This window comes from Calypte anna, chromosome 4 (assembly GCF_003957555.1).
Source record: "Calypte anna isolate BGI_N300 chromosome 4, bCalAnn1_v1.p, whole genome shotgun sequence".
Taxonomy (NCBI): Eukaryota; Metazoa; Chordata; class Aves; order Apodiformes; family Trochilidae; genus Calypte; species Calypte anna.
In genome coordinates, this window is record NC_044247.1 from 16,281,227 (window position 1) to 16,307,822 (window position 26,596).

Below are 26,596 nucleotides of genomic sequence, written 5' to 3' on the forward strand. Positions count from 1 at the left end.
AGGGTGATCAGGCTATGGAATGGACTGCCCGGTGAGGTGGTAGATTCTCCGTCCCTGGAGACATTTAAAAACAGACTGGATGTGGCACTCAGTGCCATGGTCTAGCAACTGCTCCGGTGGGTCAAGGGTTGGACTAGATGATCTCTGAGGTCCCTTCCAACCCGGCTAATTCTATGATTCTATGATAAGTGCCCCATAAGCCCCGCCAGGCCCCCCAAGTGCCCCTCTTAACTACCCTGTAACCCCCCATAAGTGCCCCCAGCCCCCCCCAAGTGCCCCATAGCCCCCCCCTAGTTACCCCATAACCCCCCCCCCCGTCATAGAATGCTCTGGAATGTTTCCAGAGGTGGGGGGTGTGACCCCTTTGCTGTGCCCAGCCCCGTGTTTGAGGGGCCAATGAGATCAGCCCACACTCCTGTGCTCCCTGCACCAGGGATTGGCTGTGCCTCAGGTAAACACACCGGGTGTCCAATGAAACGCTGTGTTGGTGTGTGGTGGCGGGGGTGTGGCCACAGGAACACAATATGAGAAGAAGTGACTGTGCAATAAAGGGGCAGCTTGGTTATCAACCAGATTGGGGGCACCAGTTTGCCTCGCTGGGTCCCAGCACCTTGGACAGACGAGAAGGAAATGAAAACCAAGATGTGTCAGGGGCTGATTTTGGGATCTAGGAAAGCGTGGAACACGAAGGGTGATGGAGGAAATACCAAGAAAGGAAGAGAGGCCCACTTAAGCCTTGACTTGTGTCACAGAAGAGCTTTTGGACTTGATCACTTCCTTGGGAAACTAAGGAACTCCAAGGAAACTCAGCCATTAATCCTACCCATATCGTATCAGAAACTAGGTGATTTATTGCATGCTTACAGCTTCTGTTGGATATGAGCCTCAAAGACGCAAAAATTATACGTTTAAAGTAGTGATAATGTGCCAGAATTACTTGAAGATAACTTTTGAACCATGAAACTGTCCTTGTTTCTGAGTATTCTGAAGACACACATCAAGTGCTGTCATTACTGATGTATGCAGGTGTCTGTTTGTGTACGTGGCTTTCCATCTACACATGCACATTTACACCACATATAACTCTACTCATTTTAAGAGTTTATTTTAAGAGTTTACATTCATTCTTTTCCAAGCCACTAATGAGGTACTGTCACAACAAATCCATTGGCATTGTAATTAATTTCCTCCAATGAATACAGACTGCTACTGTTAAAATCAGTAATTTCATCACAATTAGGTTAGTTCATCAAAATTTGGGTTGCTGATTATACGCTGGCAGTTCCCAGTCATCACCTGCCCCTCGTACTCTCAGAAATGGCTTCCACACACCATCAACTTTCCAGACAGTGAGCTGTGACTAGACAGCAACCTGTGATTCCCAGATCTCCTTGCTCTTAACTTTTTTACCTCAAGAAACTTATCCCAACCCTAGGATGTTTCAGAGGTAGCCATATCATCATAGCAGCATGGCCCACTTCCCTTAGCACAACTGCTCTGAGAAGAGGATCCTGTGAGCAGACTCCCCCTGTCCACACCGTGGTTGGGGTGCTGTGGCACCAGCCATGGTGCAGACAGGGTGGGTGTGAGAGCAGCATGGCAGTCAGGTATTTGTGTGCTGGGACCCCGAGGCTCTCAGTGAAGTGAAGCTTTTTTTTGCAAGTTGTTCACTGCTTTTTGCAGCACGTTGGGGAGCTGACAGCTGCCCATGCAGATGCTGCTCCTGTACCCTTGTCTGTGGGCACATGGGCACAGGGAGAGAGAGGGACAGGACACATGTCTGAACCACAGCTGTAAGCACAAGAGTGTGAGCTCCCGAGCACAGCTGCATGCACAGAGGGCATTTTATAATCTGCAGTAAAAAGCCAGGGTAAGGTGATTTAAACTCAATTTCCCAGAATCTTCGTGTTTCTGGGAAAGCTCAGAGAGTGACTGACATTCACTGCACACAGCAGTGCAGTATGGGGCAGGGAGTGCAGCCCTGCACATGACCAGAGTTTCAGTGTGGTTGGAGCCCTCACACCACAGGCAAAAGGGATCATGGAGACAGTTTTCAACATCTGAATAACTGCTCCACTGAACGCCTTCTCTGACTGGTGTATTCCCAGAGGAAGCCACTAAGTTTCAGTGAACTCAGTACTGTAATAGCATAGAGAAAGATAACTGGGAATCCTCCCTGCCTTTTGCTGAAGCAAAACTGATTTGCAAAGGGGATTGTTATTGAGAAACAGGGGAACTGTTCAGCCAAACCTCAACCTACAGCAGCATCCCCCTGTGATACCAGCACAGACCTGCAAGCACAACCTACCAACCAGGTGAAGTGAGGGACAGGTTGCTCTACACCATGGCTGTGTCACATCTGCCTCCACAACCTGGAAAGCAGTCAGGGATGATGAATGTGACCCACACTCCATTCTCCCTTTGGTGTCCAGGAAGCCTATTTTGTTGTTGTTGTTTCTGACACCTCTATCAGATTATTCTGGTATTTTTCATCAAAACAACTGCACCTGCAACTCTTTATAAAGGGTCAGACAAGGGAGTGAAGCAGCTGGAGTAGGCCAGCGGGGGACATCACATAACACTTAAACGCAACAACACTTCAGAGGGACCAAGAGTGATGCCTGAATATATCCCGTGTGGGAGAGCACGCTGTGTCTGGCACTTCCTGTGCCTTGCAGGAAAGCACCCACACACCAAATACTGATGTGACAGAGAGGGATGAGGTGCTGGCGAAAGCAGGCTGCTACCGAACCCTGAAACCGAGGGCAAGAGAGCTGAGTGGGGGGGCAGTGCCTGGGGGGTGGGAAGTGAAGGTAACGCTACCAAGACACACGGAGCCCCCGCTGCCGCCATGTGACGCGCTCCGCCTTACTGCGCATGCGTGCCTGGCAGTGCCGGCGCTAGGTGACGCCTCTGCGCACGTTCCCGGTGCCCGCGCTCACTCTGCGCATGTGTAGGACCAAACCACCATAGAGAGCTGCTGGAGGACTGATAGGCCACTCCCGGCCGATAGAGGCCATCTACCCGCCCCGGCGGGCACTCGCCTTTCCTTCCCCTTCGCCCCGCGCAGGAGCTGCACTCACGCCACTCCGCGTGGCTGCCGTGCGCTGACCCAGCCCGTGGGACCCGCACCCCGCACGGCACCGCACGCTCCGATCACCCACGGGTCAGCCCACACTTGCACTGCACGCTGCCATCGCTGCAGGGCTCAGTGACAGCCCAGCCCCAGGCACTCAGCCTTTTCCTCATCCTCTGCCACGCCTCCTCCCGTGTCCAACGCGGGGCAGCGATTCTCCCCACCCATCGGGTTTTTAGTAGTGGATTTGGAGAAGTCCAAGGCATTGGCTGAGGAGCCAGAAGGCGGAAGCAAGAGCTCTCCCAGGGGGAGGACCTCACTATTTACATACGGATCAACCCCCTTGGTACCAGAACTCATGCAGCAGCTCAGGACGCAGAGCACCACCACTCCTCCTTCCTGGAATACAGCTCTGGCAGCTGCTCAGATCACCGGGAATCTCCCCAGACCAGCAGATCCTCCTGGAGAGCAGAGTGTGGCTTCACACTGGCACAGCCCACATACCCCCAGCCCTGGGATGCTCCCCAGCCACTCACACAGCGATTTGGTAAACAGTTTAATTAACAGACTGAACGGACAACTGCTGGCCTGAACTGGTGCTCACCCACTGCTCTGCTTGGCTGCCAGCCTCTTGTCCCTCTCCTCAGCGATGGTCAGGCGGATGCCCTTTCCACGGGGCAGGGAAATCCATGGCTTGTTGCCCTGCAGCAAAGGAGAAGCCACCTCACATCATGGATCCTGGACAGGTGCAGAGCTCCCCCTCTTAGGGAGAAAAGGCAGCAGAAGCCAGTCCCTGCCAGGCCACACAGTTCTGGCCCTGCAGAAGGCCCTTAGGAAGGTGTCAAAGGTGCAAGGACCTGCCTCTGCCTTGTTCTGTCATGCTCAGGAAGAACGTGCTTCAGCCAAGCCCTAGCCCATCATCCCTTCCAACCCAGAGAGAAGAGCCCACCAGGAAAGAGAAAGCACAGGCATCAGGCAAGGAGAGAGCACTCTTGTCCAAGCACCTGCTTAGGTCCCATCAAGATCTGAGTACTGCTGAGCTCTGGGCTCTCAGGTTTACAGAACCACAGGGCTGCTTCTTGGAAACGTCCCCCCCATTCCTACATTTACACTTGCTTTGCATTCCCCGTGGGCAGAACCACAGGGAGCAGAGCCAGAATTGATGCCACCACTGGAGCTTCACTACACAGCTGATTTCTGGAGCCATGAACATCTCTGTCCTTCAGCCAGCAGCAGAACCCACCCATGTTCGTGCAGGCTTACCTTGCCAATGACAAAGATGTTGGAGAGCCTGGTGGCAAAGCTGTTACCATTGGCATCCTTCACGTGAACCACATCGAATGACCCGGGGTGTCTCTCCCGGTTGGTGATCACCCCGATACGACCCAAGTTGGCACCACCGGTCACCATACACAGGTTACCTGAGGTGAAAGGAGACTGTTGTGACCAGAGCTGGCACCAGGTGCAACGGTGAAGCTGGAGAGTGCCTGGGTTCTTTGAGAGCATCCATGGGTAGGGACAGAGCCACACTGGCCCAGAGAGCAGCCACTGGGAGCACCTGGTGACACCTACATTCTACAGGGACCCTGGCACACCCTGAGGAGACAAACAGCTCCCTGGCCCCAAGATTCCCCACCACCTTCTCACTCATTCATGTCAGCACCAAGGAGGCATGTAATGGAATCCCTGCTCCAGTTGCCCGTGGAGATGCCCCAGGAAAAAAAAAAAAGCCTTTTCCAAGGCTTTTGTATTTGAATTTCTACACTGCTCTCCACAGTGGGGAAGATCTCAGTGTTTTACGTAAGATTCAAGACCTACCTGTGTCAAACTTGATGAAATCTGTGATCTTGCCCGTCTCCAGGTCAATTTGGACCGTATCATTCACTTTGATAAGTGGGTCTGGGTAGCGGATGGTGCGGGCATCGTGGGTGACCAGATGAGGGATTCCTTTGGTGCCCACAAAGATCTTCCTCACCTTGCACAGCTTGTACTGCAAAGAGCCCCCAACAGTGGTCTGCTGAGGCAGCCAGTGACACCACGGGCCAGACACCCTTGTCCCCCGGACTGCTGCCAGCCACAGCAGGCCCTGGACCCCACACAACACCCCCAGACCCTGCAGGGCTCACAGAGAACCCGGGCAGCAGCTCTGCCCCAGCAAGGCCCCTCGCAGGGCTGCCAACCCACTACGCCCCCCAGGACAGCCTGTGCCAGGGCAGGTTTCTCATTCTGCCCTGGAGCCTGTGGGGCTGAAGCAGACTGCCTGTCTCCAGGACCCAAGAGAGGACTGCATCCCTCCCTCAGGCTACCCCAGCTCCCCTCCTGCCTTTCACCCCCAAGCAATTCACAGCTTTGCTGGGATTCACACAGGTTGACAGCCAGAAGGAACAGTGTCACAGGGAGGCAGAGATGTCCTGAACACTCCCTGCAGCCAGCTCCAGCATGGCCATCTCTCCCCTCGGTGCCACTGCCTGGCTGCACAGCCTGGCCCTGAAAGGACACACCAAGGACAGACTCACAGCACAGGCACACAGCCATGTCTGGGTTAAAGAAAGAGGTGTGGGAGTCACTCCCGACACTCAGGGCAGTTTTGTGAACATTCCATAACAGACCCAAGAGGCAGAGGAAAGCTTCTGCACCACAAGCAGAACTGTGTTTGCAGTCACTGCTGGCTTGCAGAGCCCTGTGCCACGGCTCACCACAGCACAGCAATCCCCACCACAAAGCTTCCTCTGCGGGTACCCCACGCCAACATCCCTTGTTTCAGGCACCCCGCAACGCACCCACTCTCAAGTCACCAAAAGGTTCCCGTGCACCCCAGCCCTGAAGGCCCTGATCCTCCCAAGGGTGGCACAGGCTCAGCTCTTGGGCAAAAGAGACAACAGCTCCTGTGCAGAAGCTGGCACAGAGGAGCCACTGTCCTGACCAAAGCCACCTGTGCCCATGCTCACACCAGGCTGAAGCCCCTCACCTTGGCCTCCTCAGTTGTGATGCGGTGCACAGCAAACCTCCCCTTGGTGTCGTACACCAGGCGGAAATGCTCTCCAGTTTTCTCAATGCTGATGACATCTGATTTCAGAGAGGGAAATAAACCAGCAGCTGTTACCAACTACAGTACCTAGCAGTGTAACTCAGCAAAAACCTCATGTTTAAAAAGAACTAGGACCTGCTGAGCAGCATCTCAGGTGTGAATGACGAGGTCTGTATCTCCTCTTGACCACAGGCTCACACCTCTTACTGTGATACAGTAGGAATTCATAAGAACTGCTAAAGGCTGAAGTCTGAATAACAGCTCATGCATATGGAAGCTGACAGTTACAGGCTACAGATACCTGGCTTTGGTACTCACTGCAGTGCAAACTCAGCAGTAAGCAACAACTGTTCGTACTTCAGGTCCACCAGGAAAGCCCATTTTGCCTCAGATCTTGCCAGCCTCAAAACATCTCACTCAGTGCAGCAGAGCTGCCTGAGGCACCCCGTCAACATTCCTCACTCACCCATGAAGCCTGCAGGGTAGGTGATGTCTGTGCGAACTTTGCCATCTATCTTGATGAACCTCTGCATGCAGATCTTCTTGACCTCATCTCCTGTCAGGGCATACTTCAGCCTGTTCCGCAGGAAGATGATGAGGGGAAGGCACTCCCTCAGCTTGTGAGGGCCGGTTGATGGACGGGGGGCCTGCAAACAGAAGCTTTCTGATGGGTTCTCATGCACAATAGCAACATCGACTGTTCCCTGGAACACGATACAGCCCTGACAGCTCTGGCTGCAGCATCTAAGGACAGCTGTGTGCAGCCTAGCTGGTAAGCAGACACGGACAGGCTGCGGGTATGTTTGCTTGGTATTCGCAACGTGTTTACCCAAAGTCTCCCCCCCAACACGGTACGACCAGCCCCCGACCCACCCCAGTGAAGGAAATACACGACAAGCGGGATGAAAGAGGGCGGTCGACTACAGCACTGCCATATCGCTTGCAAGCGGGGGAAAAGACAAAAGCAGCTCGCAAAGCCTCAACAGCAACCATCCTCTTCTCCCCTGCATTATCCCTGCTCACCGCCACTCCAGAGCAGCGCCTGAGCCCGCCCGCAGACCCCGCAGGGCCCCACCACTCCCTTGGTGAGACCGCCCAGCCGGGTGGGCTGGCGGCTAGCTGAAAGGGCCACTGAAGCGACCACCCCGCCCTTCAGACTGGTCCCGTACCCGGCCTCAACCCCAACCCCGGTCCGCACTCACGAAGACGCCCGTCAGCTTGTCCAGCATCCAGTGCTTGGGCGCAGCCACGCGCTTCAGGTGCTTCTTGGGGCCGCGGGCCTACGGGACGGGACAGGATGCGTTACGGGACGGCCGCCGACAGGCCTAGCACTCCCTAGCCGCCCTCATCCGGCCACCCCGGGCTCCCGCCGCCACCCGGCCCTAGCGGCGGGGTCCTTCCCACGCCTCTGGATGCGGCGGGGACGGCGAGAGCCCGCGGCGGGCGGCGGATGGCAGCGGATGCCGGCACGGAACACCAACGCCACTGCCTCACCATGGCTGTGCTCCACAGGGAAAGGGCGGCCGCTTCCGGTCCGCAGATGATATGCGCCGGGGCCGTAGCCACGGGGCGGGGCGCCCCCTGTCGGCCCGGAGGTACATTGGGGGGGTTCTGTGTCGTGGAGAGGGTGCCCGGATTCCCCCTGCCCCGGGACAGCCCCCAGCGCTGTGTCCGCCCTGCGGTCTGGTGAGGCTGTGAGTGCGTCAGGAACAGCACCGTCCCTCCTTCTCCCCGTCCCTTGCCGCAGCGCTCAGCGGGACAGAGAAAGGGGCACAGCCAGGGTATAAGGGTCCTTGCAGGTTTTATTAGGCATCAGCTTGAGACCCCTGGCCCGCCCGGCCCAGCGAGGAGGCTCCGCATTGGGGGCGGGAAGCGCAGCCCACGCCTCCTCCGGCCCCGGGGGCGGCCCCTTCCCACCCTCGGCCGCGCTCCGGCGGATCCCGCGCCCGGATCCCGCCCGCAGCGTCGGCTCACGGCCCCTGTAACGCAGCTGGTGGTCTCCCCACACCCAGCGGCAGCGGACTGCGGGTCCTCCGAGGGGCAACACGAAAGCCCCCTCCCACCCACCCTCCACCCCATCCCCAGCCGCCCTTCAGGCTCAGCAGCCGGCCGGTAGGTCTGCAAGGAAGTCAAATTCGTGGTGGCCGAGCCAGAGTTCCCGCAGAGCGCCCGCCCTATCGAGGCCGAGCTCCATCACCACCGCCCGTAGCACCTCCTCGTACACCGCGTCCGACGGTCAGGATGGGGTGGTTACCCGTGCCCCGCAGCTGCGTGCTCAGGCCCCAACCAGGCAGTGAGCCGGGCTCCGGCCGGTACCGGACCCCCCCGGCGCCGCGGTGCGGGTTGGTGAGCTCCTGGAAGCGTGTGGTGGCCAGAAGGTGGGGACCCGTCTGCAGAGACAAGGGGGCGGCGGAGGCCGGCGCAGTCCCGTCCGCGGCGGCGGCAGCTCCCCGGCCCCGCTGCCACCTCGTGGGTGCTCGGTGCGACGGGGGCGGCACCGCGGCGAGCTCAAATCCTCTGGGGCCTGAGGGGACACGGCAGCGCTCAGCGAGGCGCGGTTGCCGTCGCCCGGGGCGGAGGCGCCCGGCGCGGTCCCCGGGCGGCTGGAGCGGGGCGGGGAGCGGCGTCCCGGCTGCCCCCGCGATTACCTGGGCGGCTCCGCTCCACGCGAGACCCCGTTTCCCTCACGGCCCGGGGCAGCCGCCGCCACAGCCGGATTTCTAATGGTCCCGGTGCGGCCGGGCCGCGGGGAAAGGCGAAGCGGCACCGGGCCAGCGAGCAGACGGGGTGAGCCGGGAGGAACGGGACGGGGCAGGACGGCCCCCAGGGGCTGTGCCAGTCCTGATGGTCCCCGGGCGGCACCCCCATGTCGCCGCCTTCCAGCCGGGTCCGTCCGTGTTCTTCCTGTTGAGGCTGGGACCCGCCATGCCACCCCATCCAGGCTGGTACACTCCCATGCTTCTCTGTGCAGCCTGGACACCCGCAGCCCCTCGTGTTCTCTCAGCTGCCTCCCATGTCACCCGCATCCAGGCTGACGACCCCCCCCATGCCTCCCTCAGCCCAGGCAGGGAGACACCTGTAACACCCATCCGGGGGTTGGGTAAGGGAGGGGATTCCAGTTGGTGCCAGGGCTGGTGAGGGTGACCTGGGCTGATGGCCTCGTTGGAGGGGACATTGAGTGTGAGGGGGTCTGGTGGGGGGGATGGGGGACACCTCCCAAAGGATTTGTTCCATCTTTTGCACTTTGACTGCAACAAGCTGAGCCCCAGCTGCCTCTGCACTGGGAGATGTGGAAGGAGATGGCAGAGGGTGTGCTTTGATCAGTGCCTCTGCTTCCCTAGCTGTCTGTGGGAGGGCAACCTGCCTGGTTTAGGGTGCCATATTCCTAGTCTCACCCCCAGGACCAGCCCTCCTTGAACCTCACCGGAACCCCATTTAGGGCCACAATGTTTGACATGGGGCATTTCCTACTGGAAATGGTACTTGTTTTCCCAGTTGTTCCTGAAGCAGCTCCTGAAGTCCACAGGGCTCTCTCTGCTTGGTTGGGAGGACAAATAGCATGAGGCCCTGAGGTGGGTTGGAGAGGGCAGGCAGCCAGCATATCTGCTCTCTCATACCTCACTTTTCTCCTGGCTGAACAAATCCCAAAAGCTGACAACTGCCCTGGGCACTAAGAGCCTTTGGTGTGCTGGTGGCAGCACCAGCCTCCTCCCAGTGGTCACCACACAAAGCCATTCTCGCCCCAGCACACCAGAGCAGGCACCGGGAGAGCTGAGAGGGGGTCAGAAGCCACTCCATGGGGACACAGGACCCACATCCAGCTGTACTCCCTCCATACTGGATTTCCTGTTGTTTGGATCAGCAGTGAAAAACAGATCAAAACACAGCCAGGTCAGGCTGGGAGTCCCTTCATCTTGCTATTTATTCCAGCATACTCTGGTTTAAGTAATGGGAAATACACTTGCCCAGTGACTGGAGATCTTCAGAAAGACACCACACAAGTAACAGCTCTGTGGGGCAAGTGAAGGAAGGGACAGGGGCAGCAGGGGAGCTCTTCCCCACAAAAATCTGTGTACCTGTTCCCATGCTGAGCCACAGCTCTCATGGGGCACTGGGGCATCAGCAGGTTCATCTAAGATCTCCTGGGCCAGGAGCTGCCACTCTGTCCCTGCATCTCCCTTGCCACACTCCAGAGCATCCCTGGGGTCTGGCCCCTTTGCACAGGTTTTCAGGAGCCCAGCCATTGCCCTGGGCATGGTGCCTGTGCTGCCTTAAGTGACAATAAAAAAATGCAACAGCAGGTCTTTCTTTGCTTTTCCAGCACTGTCTGAAAGCATGGAGTGCCATGGAAAGGAGCATGGCAGTGTGAGTGCAGGAAGAAGGGAAACAGCTGGGAGAGTATTTCAAATACTTTATTTTAAAAAAGTTCCCAGTTAAAAACACAAGGGCTGTGCCTTTGTGTCAGTAAGAGGCACAGCCCAGCCCCCAGCAGTCCCTCAGGGTGGGAAGCTCAGAGGCCATGCTCCTGCCAGGAAGGAAATGTGGCACTGGGCGCCAGCTGGGGAGGGTTCGTAGCTCTGAGCATCCCCTCTCTTAAAAACATTTAAAACCAGGTGTGAGAATAAACTCTGTGGTGTTAGGAAAGAGAAAGGAGCAAAGGAGGCTCTGCCAGCACTGGAAGGCTGTGGCTGGAGAGCTCACACTACTCTCTGGGGAGAACCACAGGGTGCATGGTGTTTGGCAGGTCTTCTTCAAAGAGAACCAAAAATCAACCAAGAATAATTTCTTCCCAGTTTCCCCCACAGCCAGAAATTTTCCCAGCTGCTCATACAATCACGCTGTCTTCCCCATGGAAAATGCTCCTGTGGAAATCTGAGCCTTCCTACTCCGCTAAACAACATGCTTCAGATTTCCTGCAAATAAAAGGAGGCAGAAAAGGGTATTTCCACTGATACCGCAGCTCCTGGCCAGAGGCAGGGGTACCATCCCTACATGTGATGGATCAGGAGGCAGTACAGTCCAGAGTGCAGACTGGAGAGGGTCCAAAGGAGGGACACAAAGATAATCAAAGGGCTTGAGAACCTGCCCTATTACAAAAGGCAGATGGATGTGGGTGTCTTTTCCCTGAAGAAGAGAAGGCTTGGGGGGACCTCATCACAGTACTTCAGTACTTGAAGGGCAGCTGTGCAGAGGACAGAGGCTGTCTCTTCACATACGGAGAGGACAAGGGGTAATAGGTATGAGTTGCACCACAAAAGGTTTCATCTTTTTACAAGAAGGAAATTTTTTACAGTAAGAACAATCAATCAGTCACTGGAACAACCTCCCCAGGGATGTGGCAGAGACCCAATTGCCAGAGGAGTTCAAGATGCAACTGGACAGGGTGCTAGATAATGTCATCAAGGCTTCCCTTCCCATAAAAGGCAGAACCAGATGATCCTTGAAGTCTTGTAAAACCTGTTCTGCTCTAGCATTCTAACAAGGACGAGGCCACACGCTCCTCTGCCCAGGTAGAGGAAAGGCAAAGACTTTTGCTAACAGGGACCCCAGGTCTGAGCTGATGCTGTACTAACACTGAGAACCACAAGTGAAGCAGGAGACTGATGACTTTGTACGTGATGAGAAGCCAAGTGAATGTGGTTCATCTTCCAAGTCATCAAGCTAGAGTTTCCTCTAAAAAGACCTGTAAGCCTGAAGAAGGAGTGTTGGTTTAGAGAACTCACCTTTGATAGAGTTAAGGATTTCTTGAATTCTCTGTGGCTCATTGCGGTCCGGTCTGCAGCTTGGTGTGATCTCCAGCACATAATCAGGTCCATACTCTGTGAAGAACTGCAGGGAAGAGGAGGGGAGATTCACCAGAGTGGTCTCTGGCTTGGCTGAGGCAGGAGGAAGCAAAAAAAAAAAAAACCAAAAAAACAAACCACCAAAAGACCTCCATGCTTCTGACTACTGACTTTCTTTCATAGCAACTTGATTCCTTGACCTGAAGCTGTAAACAACATTCCCAAGCTCCTCAGTGCTAGAATCCAAGTGCTAAATATAACAGGGTAGGATCTGAACCACCATCTCTGAAAAAGCATTCTAAACTTGGCTGGCAGAGAGAAATACATCAAGAGCAGCACAATCTAGCCATTTCACAGCCATGTGCTTCAACAGTGATCTGTCTCAAGCCAGGGTGGTCTTCAGAAACCATGTCAAACAAGGTGTTCATTGCTGATATAAGCTTATTATGGAGCCGTTCTGCCAGACACCCTCAACCAAACATGGGACCAAATGATGAAAAACTGCTGCATTTGTCTCTGCCTCAGCAACAGCACAACAGCAACCCCAAATTCAACTTTATTCTCTTCTAAGAGATATTCTGGCACTGACTCAAACCACTGTCAAGCAGCCAATTGCAAATCAACTGAAGGAATCACTCTCATATTTGCTGCACATCTGCACTGCTTCTCATTTTATTTCATAGTATGAAAAAGACTTAAAGCTGTAAATCCAAGGATATATTATATATATATATATATCTATCAATCATTGTTTCCAGTGAGACTGGAAGTCAGCCAGGAAGCCTTTACCAAAGAAGAAAGGATGGAAAGAACCACATTTTGACTTTGCAGGAGGAGCTGCTGGGGTCTCCAGCTAGAAGGTCTAAGCCCTGAGAGTTGGGCAAGGACAGCCTGGTAGCACTGAGGATACTGTGACAAAAGCAAGCTAAGGGAACCAACAGGAAAAATCGGAGCATTTCCTGAAAAATAAATCTTTCCAAAAGTGGAAATTGTCCTAAAGGAAGTGGTGGAAGTCCAACAGCTTCCATTACCTCAGATCAGATAAAGCTCTTGGGCATAAACAAAAGGGAACATTCCGGTATTTAGTACTAGTTTACTTTGAAAGAGAAGTTCTGATATCTAAAAGGACTCATTTTTGTCCATATTTGTTTTCAGGAGCCAGGCAATGTTCTAATTAATTTATGTTTTAAAATAAAAGTTCTAGTTACTGTTACTAGCCCAATATACCCTCCATCACAGACATCTTTTAGTAATCCTCTCAACACAGAAAACCCCCACATTTTCTCCACATGGTAAGACTTACACGATGTAATATGCAGGGCAACTGTGGGGGTGCAAAAGGTACTGATAAGGTACCTACAACTCCCTGACTGCTGAAGAGTATCCAGAAGACAGAAAACTCGGACAGTGCAGATGGAGACTGCTGCACACGTGGGAATTTGATCCACTACAGGGGGAACACCATCTATCCCCTGTCCAGGAGGGAATACAAATTCCTTTGAGAAGAAGGGAGAAGCAGCAGCCAGAGCACACAGGGCCCCACTGTACCCCTTGTGACTTCCTGCAATCAGCTCATTCCCACGCTGCTTTTATCAGTCAGGGCATTTGGTGCAAGAATCACTCACACAACAAATAAACTCTTTAGAGCCACAACGAACAGGCAAAACCTAACTACCTACAGCAGTTAATTCCTGCAGAGGGACACATCTTTTTTATTTCCAGCATATGTGAAAGACCCAGTCTCATTTAAAACCTGTTTCTGTAGAAACCTAGTTGAAAGATCATAGTTGAGCATAAAAAGAATCTTGTATCTGCAATCACCAGTTTCTGTAATGATGAATTTCCAGTTTCAATCCATACAAATGCTTTACTTCATCATGCATTCTGGTTGGTGAGATTGTTACACAGAGACAAACCCTTAATTCCTCTCTGTCATCAATGTAGGCTTGAACTGTTTTGCACACAGGTTTATTTCTGCAGGGGCAATAGCACTGATCTGCAGGGTGAGACCTATTATGCATCTAGAGTTACTCAACCCAAATTTACTCTACACTGAGTCCCTGCCACCAGCTTTCCAGCCCTGCTCAAACACCAGCGCTGGGAAAGAACACGAACACAAACAGCACCCAGCCCCACAGCAAGACTGATGCTCAGGAAAGCTCCGAAGTTGCACCTGGTACTTTCTGTAGGTCAGTGAAAGCAGGGCTAAGGTTTAAAGCCTTGAGAAAGGCCTGGTTCTTCTTTGGCAAAAACATGTACACATCCTAAAGAGCTCTTTGAGCGAACAGGTGACTCCCTCTCCTCACCATCTCTGGAATAACCTGATATCCCCTTGCAAAAAGATACGAAGAGCCTCGGGTTTTGGGAACAAGCCCCCACTGTGCTGCTAAGACAGTGTGTTATTGTGACAGGAGTCTCAACAAAACAGGATCGAGGGGCAAGGATGCTGTTTGGGTTAAGTAAAGTGACTCGGTTCTCATGCAAGGAGAAGGGAGGGTTTGTCAAAGCTTTACCTCATGGTCAGGGATCTCGGAGGACAGCGTTCTCCCAAGGATAACCCCAGTCAAGTATGTCCAGCAGCGGGCTGTGTTGGCAAGGTTGTAGCCTCCTGTCTCCAGCAATGGTGGTGATTTGGGAGGAGGAAGATTGGTGAAAGGAAAGAGAGAGGGAAAAACTTCAGTGGAAGGAACAAATTGTGGAAGAAACTTGTGCAGTTTACATCCCTTTCTTTCACCCACTGCAGCTGTGCTCAAAAACTGCATTTTGCACCTGCTGGCTACACGAGGCAAGGTCCAAATGACACTGTATGCAATGGCAGACTGTGCTGGGTTCTCTCCTGGTAACCAGGAGGGTTGTTCAAAGGTAACAGGGAGAGAAGTGCCTGGGCAGCAGTGGAGACAGGGGATTCCTGCATTTTTAATGCCAGACTTCAACCCACAGAGCATAATACACAAGTCCAGCCATTCTCTGGTGAGCACTGCCATGTTTGAGAGGACAAATATGAAGCTTACTAGTAACTGCTTTACAAGGAAATGAGGTTTCACAGTTGCTATGGCAATGGTTCCCTCCACAGTAACAGTATATCAGCCCACCAGGAGAAACCCTGACTGAAACCAATCCTGCAAGAGACTCAAGAGTGGTTTTTCGAAGCAAAGACAACTAAAATAGGAACAAACACTTTGAGAGTGAAACCATATTTTTCCATGTTCTCCTCTCTTTGGGTCTGTGTTGGTTTTTTTGCAAGTATTAACCCCTCCCTCAATTTCCACTTCAGATGCTTCCACAGGCTCGAGTGGTGGGATGCTCCTTTGGTATTTTCAAGAGTGACAAATAGCCATCCCTCATCTTTTGACAAAAGTTTTGAGGTTTCTTTTTGGCCAAAAGGTGCCACTCCCAACATACTCACAGATACATCACAGCAGGACTAAACACTCACAAGCTTTCAAAAATACAGTGCAGTACAGACTTCAAATTTTAGGTTTACCATGTCATACCTGATCCCCCTCATCCCAAGAAGTACAACAGCTAGAGCTGATACTGCTCCAGGGACAGAACTGGGGGTCTGTCCCTGGCATACAGTGGCTTCTGTTGTTCTGAAACATTCTGTCATGTAAAGCCTGTCCTGTGCTCTCCCCTCTGAACAAGCAGCTGGTCATGTAGCATGCTGGAGCTAAGTCAACCTTAGCTTTTGCTGGGTATCATATCTCTGCCACATTGTGCAGACAGCCAGTCCTTTTCCCAAGGCTCTGCTTCAATCCCAATAAAATAATTCATTGCCAGATGCCCTAGGTAGGTTGGGGAACACAGCACTCACTTTTAAAGAGAAGTGCTGAGGGGCTGATTCCCAAATCAGAGGGGCCACTGAGGAGTCAAGCCATCTCCTCAGGGTTAAGTGTCTCTGCTTTTCTCCAGAAAAGCCAAGCAGCTTTTAACTCAAGAACTTAAGTTCAGGATTGAAGCACCTGCTGGTATCAAGGATTTCATGTCTGTATAAAAAGAGCAACAACAGCCATCCTGCTGAGCTCCAGCCAGTGCCCAGCCCAAGGGCACACCTCCCTGATAGGGTCACAGGAGGACCAACTTGTTTCCTTGTGAACAGCAGGATGTGTGTGCACTCACCTCCTCCCAGGATGAGCGTTGCCAGCTGCCACTGCAGCACATACTTCAGGCACTTGCCAACTCCCTTGGGTGTCATGTTGAAGGAGCACATGGGATCTCCAGCAATGGTGTCTGCCCCCAGCTGCAGCACAACTGCCTCTGGGTTGAAGGCAGCGTACACCTCCCTCAGCACACTGTGAAGAGGAGGAGGGTGAGGGTTACTGTGAACACAGCACAGAGGGATGCTGGTGGCATGGCCCTGGTCCCTTGGATGCACTGATGTCTCCTCGGGACTTCTGCATTCTCTGCTCCCACCCTCCTCATACCAGCTACACTCCCTCTGCTCCCAGTTAGCTTTCTGACTCTGCTGCTCTCAAAGTGCTCATCACAAGGCTGATGAAGGCAAAACCATCCCTGAGAACGCAGAGGAGGGGTATCTAGTCCTGATCTGCTCAGTGATAGCATCAAACCACATGTTTACCTTTGCTGTCCTGTGTGGAAGGGCTGCAAACCAAATCCATCAGCCTTTTTCCCCTTTAAAAGTCGTGGTGAAGAGCAGGGTCTGGCAAATCAACAATCCTAAACTCTCATACACCTCTTGCCAGGACAGGACAGGACAGGACAGGATGAACAGTGACAGGCTCTGTCTAGGTTCTTGCTCTCCTCTATCCCACCCGGCTCTCAAGGCAGAAGTGCATTTTCCTCAGCTATGGTGGATGTTGAGGTGCAACAAGGCCAGTGTTCTGGAGATAGCTTATTGTAAGTATTCTCTCTCACAGAAGGTATTTGGGAACATCAGACATTTGAATTTCCTCCAGGAGATTTTTAGCATTACAAACACCACAAAGGGAACAATCCTGTTCCCAGCACTGTGCTCCAAAGCCCAAAATATACAGCAAATATTAGGAAAAAAACACAGTGTTTTTGTTTTGCTGAAGTGGAAACAGATGTGAATAAATGCCTTTGCCTTGGCTAAGAGAACCAAAGTATCACCAGTTCTTATTTGACATGCAATTAGAAACCACTGCAGTGTCAAATGAAAGAGCTGCTTCCCTGTGACAAAGAGCTTGCATTTACCAGCACTCACCCTAGGAAACTCAGCCAGTCTGTGCACCCAGCCAAGGAACCCCACTGAGCTCAGTGCAGTCTGCCAAGGCAGATGCCTGCAGGGCTGAGGCCACCAGCTTTACAAACATCACAAATTCACTACTGAAATACAGGCACTGCTGGGGAAAAAAATCAACTGGTGATGAAAAAACAACCCCTTCCCTGGAGTAAGGAGGACTGAACTGCCTTTCTTCAAACACCATAAGGCTTCTTCACATTGACTGCTGATGATGAGGCTTTTTGTTGCCTGTACCCCGACCTCTGCAGGCACATCTATCTCCTGTGAGCTGTCTCTTGGGTCCCTCTTCCCCCATCTCCCTCAGACATGCTTCTCCACTTTTGCTGGACAGGCAGCTGACACTGGCCAGTTCAAACAGCTCACCTTTTCCCTAGAAAACTTTATGTTCCTCATGGATCTACCAGAAATGGGCAGATGCACGTGAAATACCACATACAGAGGAAGGTTTACCTCCCACTTGTAAAGACTGGGGGTCCCTTGCCCCCTCATCCATCTCCCTGTGCAAGGTGACCACCATGGTCCCTTTCTGGCCCTGGCAGAGCAGTGTGCCAATGCAGGGATGTACTGCCTGCCCTTGCAGCAGAAATGAACAGACATTGCCAGTTTTCAGACTTCTCCAAGGTCTTTCTTTCAGCAGCATCCAATTTTCTGCCCCCCCGACAGCCTGCGAGGGAAGTGACTGACAGAAAGTTGCCTTTTGTTACCCCTAGAGAGGTCAGAAGAAGAGCTAAGACATTCAGCAGCTGACAGGGTGGATGGAAGAGAATAGGCTTCTGCAACTGCTCAAGCAAATGGAGAATGGCAGTCAAAGTCTCAGAGCCCTAATCCCTACTCAGCCCCTAAAGCTGCCCTGCCTTTTGGAAACACATTTCCCAGCAGGAAGGGTGCTGCTCTTACCACCACCAGCAACAAGCACCAACAAGCTGGCAGGAGACACGGCCCCAGTATGACTGCCCTAAAGTCATACTGTAGGTTCAGACAGGTTCCACCTCTCAGCTGTTAGACCTGAGAGGTGGATGTGCCACTGTGTCTTGCAGCCCTGCACTGAGGCTCTTCTCCCCTTGAACAGAACAAGCTCCATGGCTCAGTTTTGACATGGGCAGCAGCCTGTGAAGTCCATCACCAGTGGCATGACAGAGGGGCCTGCTGAGAGGCAGCTCAATCACTGGCAGACCTTCAGTCTTTCATTCTTCCAGCACAGACAAAGTGCTTGGTAAACACTTCTAGCTCAGCCCCAAGCACATATCCCACAGACAGTCAGGGTTCAGAGCACTACTTTGAGGGAAAAGCATCTAGCCCTAAGTTCACAGCTAAAATAGTTAAAATGTGCTTGTCCCTTCTCAGTCTCTCCTTAAGAGAGACTGACACAAGGCTGACCCATGACAGAGTCCCTCCAGCCACCCACACGTCTCTCTATATTTAGCTTGCCTAAGATTTGCACAAAAACCTCTGAGAACTTTTAAGAGCCACGCTTGTAACAAAAAACTGTAACAAGGGAAGGGATGAGCCTTAAAGAATGCTGTAATTTAAAACAGTAAACAAAATCTGTGCAGTCTCTGTTCTCTGAAATCCCATCCAAGGAAACTGTATCAAAGAAGGTGGCTTACGTTTCACAGATCTGGTAATATTTCTCATCCTGAATGCCATCTTGGATAGGTACATTGACACTGTAATAGCGACCTTTCCCCAGGCCAACATCTGTCACATCACCAGTGCCTGAGAAACAGAAACAGACTGTGGTTAATTATGAGGGAAAGGAGATGAGCAGCAAGAGAAATGGGTGGCATGTCTCACATGAGAGCAGAGAGGCAGGACCTTCAGCATGTTTAAGAAGCCCACTTGCCACCACCAATAAAGGAGATGTTGGATGGACCAGGTTCCTGCCCCCTGCCCAATTCTGTCATGCAGCTTCCAAGGGCTGTAAGTGGTTGCTCAGCACCAGCCACAACCAGAAAGCAGAAAATGCCCAATATGTAGTTCTCTGGGTCAACAAGAGAGGCAGGAAGACAACTCTGCTGGACAGAGGGGATGGGACTTGCCTTTGCTGGGGCCTTGTCAATGATGTGAACCAAGTCAGCACAAACCTCACAAGTTCAACTTGCCTGGGAAAAATCCTGGTGAAAACTTGTGCAGAGAAACTGTCATGACTTTCGAGGTAAAACTAAAGGCATCTTCAACTCCTGTCAGAAAAGGGAAGAGAAAAAACTTTCACACATCATTCTCATAACCGAGTGTAAACACGCAAACACACCACTGGAACACAGGGCAGCAAACAGAACAGGAACGAAATGGAACAAAAAAGGAAACCAAATGTGGCTCAATAAATCCATCCTTAATTAAAGGAGACACAAATTCAACTGCAGCAAAGGTCACAACTAAAGTGAAATTGGCAGGTCCTGTGCTAATTGGTACTGAACGGGTCTCAACACTTCAGGTTGCACTCATCTGCACTGCTTGGGGGGGAGGGAGTTGATCAGGGAGGCCTTGGCCAGAGTTTGGTTCTGATTAGAACCAGAGCTAATGGGCTCTCTTGCGTTTTCTCAGTGCTGCTGCAGTTCAATGTGCCTTTTCTTTTCCTTGAAGACATACTAAAATAGTGGGGGTGAGGAAGGAGAAAGAAGTAACAGTAACCCAACAGAAACCAAACGTGGTGGGAAATGGAGCAAAATGAAACACACCGTAAAACTTAGGAAAGCAGGAAATGTTAAAAGGTGTTGAAATAACAGCCCTGAGGAGAGAGCAGTTTCAGCAGGGCCAGCTCTGGCTTTAGTTTTCTATTGTTGAGACTTCCTTTAAAAGCACTCTTTACTACTTCCCTCTTGCACTGTTGGCATCAAGCAATTAAACACAGTCAGCAGCTGTTCTATGGGGGTCTGAGGGAAGACCTTGCTGGAGAGCCAACAGCAGAGAGGATTACTGGAATGGAAACACGTTGTTGCTTTATGTACAAGACTGCTGCCAATTCCTTCAAGAGAGGACAGATGAGCAGCACAGGGCACATCCATAAAGCAAGACAAGGCAGAAATGGATTGAGGGAACCTGGCTACAATGCTAGGAGGCAAAGCCACAGCTGTTGTAGCAGGCAAATCCCTACTGCCCTGACAGGCCTTCACTTTCTGCATTCATCCCTGTGTGTCTGTGCTGTTTGCAGCCTGCACCAGGCCTTACCATCCCCATGATGCAAATCCAAATCGATATAAAGAACACGGTCAAACTTCTGGCGCAGCTGCAGGATCCCCAAGACAGCATCATTCAGGTAACAGAAACCAGAAGCTTCATCTCTGTGAAAACAATGTCCATGAGGCTGAACATCACCGATGCAGCCCACACCGATCCTGGTGTGGTCACTCTTGCTTTGCTCCATACCCCAGGGGCTCAGAGGAGGTAAAGAGCCTGGCCAAGGCCCAGCAGTGACCAAGGGATGGGTCAGGAGCAGCTCGAAGTGTGGCTGGGAAGCACACAGGTGATGACTGCTTGTGCCAAACCTGGGCTTGCTGGCAGCTGGTAAAGCATCATCTGGCTCTGCTGCAGAGAGGCCCTGACCCACTGGGGGCTTGGCAGGGTACCTCTGACATTTATTTCACTGTTGCACAAATGAAACCCAAGATAAACCCAAGATATTTTGTGTGGCAATCTGTTCATTTAGAGTGATGCAGAGAACTGGGATGTTATCAAGTATCCTGGGAACCTTCCTTAACTGTGCTTACACACAGTACTCCTCCCCTCCTTCCCAGCCTGCAAGAAAACAAAGTGTACGATGTCATTCCCAGGGCACTCTCTCCAGACTGTGACACATGATCTCACAGGACACCTGCTCTTGCAGAGGCTGAACAGTGTCACAGCTGCAGCTCAGGGCCAGCACTTGGGATTCCTGCCTCCATGGATCAAAACAGCACAGCTCAGATAGTTGCTGCCAGAAGGGACCGCAGGGGTGGGTCAATGTTCTGGTTTGGGCCAGGATAAAGGTAATTTTCTGTCTTGTACTTTTGCTTTTAGCTCAGTCTCTTGTAAGTAGCTGCACTTGCTGAAATTAACAGCCAGTTTCTCAGACAGTGTGTGCTGCTGGGACTGATAACACTTGATGTTTATAGTTACTGCTAGAGACTGGTGTGCAGAGCCAAGGACACTGCTCAGCTCTGAGGAACATTTTACCCTCCAAGAGGAATAAAGAGGTCCCACCTGCAGCCTCCTCTGGGGAGGAACAGACAAGATAGATGCCAGAATTGACAAGTGTATTCCATCCCATACACCTCATACTCAGGATAAATTTGAGGGATCACAAGGGGTTTCCAGCTTTCTGCCCTTCCTGCTTCCCTTTCTTCACCTGTCCCTGTTTCCTTCGGCATCCTGGAAGGATTCCATCCCTTCCTCTGCCTGTGCTCCTGATCCATCCCAGCCCATATCTCTGTGTTCCTGCCTCCAGTTCCTGACTGCTGCCGACTCCAGAAGTCCAGCCTGGACTTTCCCAGGGCTGCCCTGCAGCCTCAGTAGTGACGTGAGAGTTATTGGGGGAAAAGGGGGGAAGGAACATATTCAATTTTCCTGTATATTTGTATATATTTAGTAATTTTTCCTTTTTATCATTACTGTTTCATTAAAGCTGTGTAGTTTAGTTTCCAACCCATCAGTCTCTCTCCCTTATTCTCTCTCCTTTCTTTATCAGGGAGGAGAGGGAGATTAATAGAGAACATCTGTTACTCGGTTTAATTGCTGGGCCAGTGTTAAACCCCCTGACAGTCAAGAACCAAGCCAGCATCTCATCTTCTGCCCTAAAGACTTATCAGTGAACCAGGAGCTTCAAAAGCCCCAGCGGACAGTGGTTACCACTTCCTTTATGTCCCTGGAAAGTAACTGTGCCACCAGAGAGCAGGTCTTCTGTGACAAAAGGACACTGTTTTGCTGGGACACAGGTCCTAGCACCAAGTACCTGCAGCTGGGTGTCAGTCTGGCTGGACCTCCACACTGTACTGGCACCTACCACTGCTGCTGCCTACCTGCAGCATCCCACAGCATCTCACTGAGGGAACTGAGAAGGCTCCTCTGGTATCAGCGAGTACCAAAAGCCTTTTTAGAACACTGTCTAGTTCCCAAAACAGTGCTCATAGCACAGCCCAGTGGCAACAACACTGCTAATATTCCTTATGTTACGTGAGTTTTATAAACCATGCAACCAAGACAGAGCTCATGTTTTGGGAGATGGGGGACACAAGTCAAAACACAGCATAAATCCATGGAAAACAGGGAAGCTATGGACACCAATTATTTTATGACTGTGGAATCATGGGATAAAGGGACAAAGTTTCCACTTTTTCTCCTGTTGTTCTAGAAGATCATTATTGACATTACAGCTCAGAGCAAACAGCCACCCCCAGAGCACTGGGAAAACCAGAGGTCAGTTCTGTGCTGTTTCAAACCTTCTAAGAAACCAAAATAGCCACACAAAACAATCTGGACACATTGTCATGTTCCCAGTATCTTCCAAGTTGGGAGTGACACCAATTGTTTGCCTCTCTGCAGCCCTTCTTTACAGACTGTGCAAAATCCATTCTCATTTGACCTCCCAGAGATTGGCTAAGTACCAGTGGATGGCAGGACACCTCTGGTTGTATCAGCCCCAGACCTGCACTGCAGTCAATGAAAGCACCAGGACTGGGCAGTAACCAACTCACTCTCAGGCCTCTGCCCTACACTTTGCTTCTTTCCTCTCCCTCCTGCCTTTCCCCACCCCTCTCACACCTTACTCCCTCTTCCAGTTGGATCACTCTGAGGGTTTGAAAGTAACCTGGGAGCTAGGAGGCAGGGCTCAGACACCAGGTGAGAAAACACAAAGGAAGAGATTGTTTTCTTACTTCTTTGCATGATGCCACCCTCCAGGCCAGTTAATTGCTACCTTACACTCGCCATCCAGCAGGCACTGGGCTGCAGTGATTGTGGCTCCTCCCACGGCTGCCGCATACTCAAAGATTCCTTCTGTAGCTGGACAGTCGTAGCCTGTGGGTAAGGGTCCCTGTGTCAGACACAGCAGGCATTGCACACCCAGTCCCAGCTCTGTTCCAAGGGCAGTATCTCAGGGCCTTCTGTCCTGCCTGGGATCCTCAAAGCAGCAGCAAAAGGCCCTGTCCCCTGGCACACAAGGCACAGGCTGAGCAGCACAGAGCAGCAGTGTGAGACTGACAGTACCCTCTGCTGGCAACGCTGAACACCAACCAGCCTGCGAGGTGACCCTGCCTGATGGGGCTCAGCAACACCCTGCTCGAGTTTCCCTCCCAGCAGCCTGCCTGAGCTCACCCCTCTGTCTAACCTCAGCTCCATCATAAAAGCATCCTGGACCTGATACTTAGTCTCTCCCTGAAGATACACATCCTTACCCAGTCCATACTCCACAGACTCTGGATGGTCATCATCCCCCTCCTCACTGACTTTCTGCAGGTGCTGCAGGTAGGCATCCGTGTGGAAGCTTGCCATCTCCTCCATGGAGGCCACTTTTGGCTTGACTATCCTATAAAGGGAGCATATCAGGACAAGAAGCACCAGGGTTCAGCTGGAACACCCAGCTTTACCCTCCTAGGACCTGAAGTCTTCTTTTGGCACTTACTGTTGAAAAGTCAAACAAAGCCCCCTCTTCCTCTCAAACCAGACTGTACTTCAAGTGCTCAGCTGAGCTGGAGTGGGCCTTTCCCCACAGCACTGTGTGCTGTGCCCACTTTGATGAGGAACATCTGCATGTGTTACCTGCATTAGCTTTCCCACTTTGCTTCAATTTTTGCCCCTTTTCTGCTTGTTCTCCTCGTCTGAGTAATCCCCAGCAGACCCAACATGCTGGTTACATACAGAGGAAATATCAGAACAAAACCATCCAAGCCAAGCCCAGTGCTGGAGCAGGACACCAGCTTGCCAGGTCAAGAGCTGAGAAGCACCTCTTACTTGTGCTTAACTCTGCCTTTATTCAAAGCAAAAACTGGTTTTGTCCTCAGCAACTCACGTATCACCTTTCCTGGATTTGCAAGCTTTGCAGTATATCTAAATAAATCTTGCAACACGCTGAAGCCCACTACCAAGCTCAGGCTCTGGACAGGACACAGCAGCTGTTTCCCCAAGTACACTCTACCAAAGTGACCAGATAGAAAGAAATCTTTTAAAAGGAAAGTTCCAATAGGACCTTCTGCACCTACTGAAATAGTGTGAGATTTCTTTAAAATTTTATGAGATGCTACTTAAGAGATTCTGAACTAAGCCTTTTCTTTCCCTCCATATCACCCAGTGTCAAAAGCCTAATGGAGCTGGCAGGTTTCACTCTTACACCTCAGTTCTCATCTTGTCTTCTCTGCTGAACAGCACCAAGACCTCATAAAGAGGCTCCCAAACCAACCACAACACAGCAAAACAACATGGTCCCCCTTAGCACCAGCACGGCTAACAGGGATGGTTTGTTTCTGCTCAGAGCCATGAGAGCAGCAAGTGACAGCATGTTCTGTGTAGAAAGCACAAAGCAATTTGTACTCCATTGGACCAGGAAAGGTAACCACAATTTACAGTTGTTATCATTACCATAACCTTGTCCATTGAGCAAAAGAAGCAGACTTTCCTTAGACCCCAGAAACTCACAGTGCAGGGGCTCCTACAATCGTGCCGCCAGCAAGGGCAGCATGAGGCCTGCAGTTACACATTCTCTTCCGAACATCAGCAGGGAAGAAAATATTCCCTCCGCAGGCAAGAGGAGTACTTACTTCATCTGGTCAAGTAAGGAATACGCTTCAATCAACGAATGTACCATACTGGCCTAAGAAAAAAAAGAAGATGAGGAGAGCAGCTCCCGGGGAACAAGCGGAGGGGGCCGCGGCCTCTCCCACCAGCAGAAGCACGGCCGGGCCTTGCCCACCGGATTCCCCGCGGAGGGTGCGGGACCTCCCGCGGTGCCGGGGCCGAACACCGCGCCGCACGGCCCCGGAGCAGGGGGTGCCCGGGGAGCGCCAGCTCCGCGTCCCAGCCAGCGGCTGCCAGGCGACAGGCTCCTCGGCAGCCTTCTCCAGGCCTCACCGCCACGCTCCCCAGGCCCCGGTAACCCCACCACCACCACCACCGTTGCCCTCCGTCGCGGCGCTGACCCGCTTGGGCACTTTGCAGAGGGAGTCGCAGAGCGCCAGGTACTCCGGGCTGTACACATACACCGGCGGCGCCGCCGCCATCGAGGCCGCCAGGCCGGGAAGGGCGCGCGTCGCCCCGCGGCATGCCGGGAGCTGTAGTCCCGCCCTGGCGCACGCCGGGAGTTGTAGTCCCGTCCCGTCCCGTCCCGCGCCTGCGGAGAGCCCGCTGTCCCCCTGCCCAAATGGGAAGAATGGGCCGCACGCCGGTGTTAAGAGACCTTTTATTTAGGGCTCCCACGCTACGCAGCTGGTGATGTTTTTTCTTTAAAAATGTATCAACTGCCATTAAAAAAAGTCCGCGGCCCGGTGGAGCCTGGCCGGTGCCCAGCCCTTTCCTGGGCTCCCAGTTCCCCCAGCCCCTGCCCGGGGCAGGGTTCACCCCTGTGGAGGGATCAGTGAGTGTGCAACTGCTGCCAGTAGGAAGGGATCCCGAGAGACAGCACTGAGCTACTCCCGAGTCCAGCTTTAAGGCCAAAGCAGCCCAGAGAGCTGAATGCACAGAGGAAAGCACAGGTGCCACAAGGGAGCTGCTCCTGTGCAGAGCGTGTTCCATCTCCATCGCTCCTCCTCACAACAAAGGCACAACAAGGCAGCCCAAAACCAATCAAAAGAGACTTTGGAGCCTTGGGATTATTTGTGAGAGAATCTGTACATGTGTAATTTTTTCCTCTATCCTTCCAGTTGCAGGCAGCAACACTGGAAGAACAGAGCTGGCAAATACTTAAGGTCACTTGCCACAGAGCACAAGAGCTCTAGATCCCTGTAAGAAATCAGGCAAGAGACCATCATGGCTGAGTGGAAACCTGCTGATCAAACTAAAGGGCAAGAAAGAAACACACAGGCTGTGGACACAGGGATGCCTATCCTGAGAAGAGTACAGGAATGCTGCCCAGCTCTGTAAGGATGGGGCCAGGAAGGCCAAGTGCATAGCTGAAGCTGAACCTGGCAAGTGCTGCAAAGAATAAGGGCTTCTATAGGTGTGTCACCCAGAAAAGGAAGGTCAAAGAAAGCATATCCCCCAGTGATGAATGTGACTGGTAAACTGGTAAGAACAGACAATGAGAACACTGAGGCACTAAGCAACTCTTTTGCCCCAGACTTCACTGGCAGCCTCTCTCCCCACAGCTCCCAAGTAGATGAGCTGTAAGGCTGGGACTAAGGGAGCAAAGCCCCTCCCACTGTAAGAGAAGATCAGGTTTGTGACCACCTGAGGAACTTGAACCTGCGTAAGTGATAAACCTGATGAGATGCATCCCTGAGTCATGAAGGAATTCACTGGTGTAGTTGTCAAGGCACTCTATGTATCTTGAAAAGTCACAGCAGTCAGGTGAAGGCCCTGGC

The 26,596-nt window shown here is 52.2% G+C and overlaps 2 protein-coding genes across 5 annotated transcripts; both read right to left on the bottom strand.

Annotated features, from left to right (window-relative positions):
- Positions 1–3,619: 3,619 nt before the first annotated feature.
- On the bottom strand, positions 3,620–7,706 carry LOC103534121 (ribosomal protein S4 X-linked). The gene is made up of 7 exons (XM_008500046.2): positions 7,599–7,706; positions 7,307–7,384; positions 6,571–6,751; positions 6,045–6,142; positions 4,895–5,066; positions 4,340–4,497; positions 3,620–3,778 (listed from the first exon to the last, which is right to left on the bottom strand). The coding sequence occupies exons 1-7, from the start codon at positions 7,599–7,601 to the stop codon at positions 3,677–3,679; spliced, it is 792 nt and encodes a 263-aa protein (XP_008498268.2). The 5' UTR covers positions 7,602–7,706; the 3' UTR covers positions 3,620–3,676.
- Positions 7,707–10,045: 2,339 nt separating this feature from the next.
- On the bottom strand, positions 10,046–25,352 carry HDAC8 (histone deacetylase 8). Of its 4 annotated transcripts, none has more exons than XM_030449162.1 (11): positions 25,217–25,352; positions 24,839–24,891; positions 23,480–23,610; positions 22,961–23,102; positions 20,280–20,392; positions 19,214–19,291; positions 18,719–18,827; positions 16,007–16,179; positions 14,401–14,495; positions 11,828–11,933; positions 10,046–11,017 (listed from the first exon to the last, which is right to left on the bottom strand). In XM_030449162.1, exons 1-11 carry the CDS (start codon positions 25,295–25,297, stop codon positions 10,995–10,997), a joined length of 1,104 nt encoding a protein of 367 aa, XP_030305022.1. In that variant the 5' UTR covers positions 25,298–25,352; the 3' UTR covers positions 10,046–10,994. The 4 variants fall into 4 exon arrangements, with proteins under 4 accessions (XP_030305022.1, XP_030305024.1, XP_030305021.1 ...); XM_030449161.1 differs by lacking the exon at positions 10,046–11,017 and adding an exon at positions 11,025–11,369; XM_030449164.1 differs by lacking the exons at positions 22,961–23,102; positions 23,480–23,610 and having other exon boundaries at positions 25,217–25,326.
- Positions 25,353–26,596: the final 1,244 nt, after the last annotated feature.

Coding starts and splice junctions, on each gene's coding strand:
- HDAC8 (XM_030449161.1), bottom strand. CDS start 25,297: ATGGCGGCGGCGCCGCCGGTGTATGTGTACAGCCCGGAGTACCTGGCG. Junction 23,611..24,838: donor TCCTTACTTGACCAGATGAA/GTAAGTACTCCT, acceptor CTCCCTTTATAG/GATAGTCAAGCCAAAAGTGG. Junction 19,292..20,279: donor GGATTTGCATCATGGGGATG/GTAAGGCCTGGT, acceptor CTTTTCTGACAG/GAGTTGAAGATGCCTTTAGT.
- LOC103534121 (XM_008500046.2), bottom strand. Junction 5,067..6,044: donor TCACAACTGAGGAGGCCAAG/GTGAGGGGCTTC, acceptor GGCTCTTTGCAG/TACAAGCTGTGCAAGGTGAG. Junction 4,498..4,894: donor TTTCATCAAGTTTGACACAG/GTAGGTCTTGAA, acceptor CTTTCACCTCAG/GTAACCTGTGTATGGTGACC.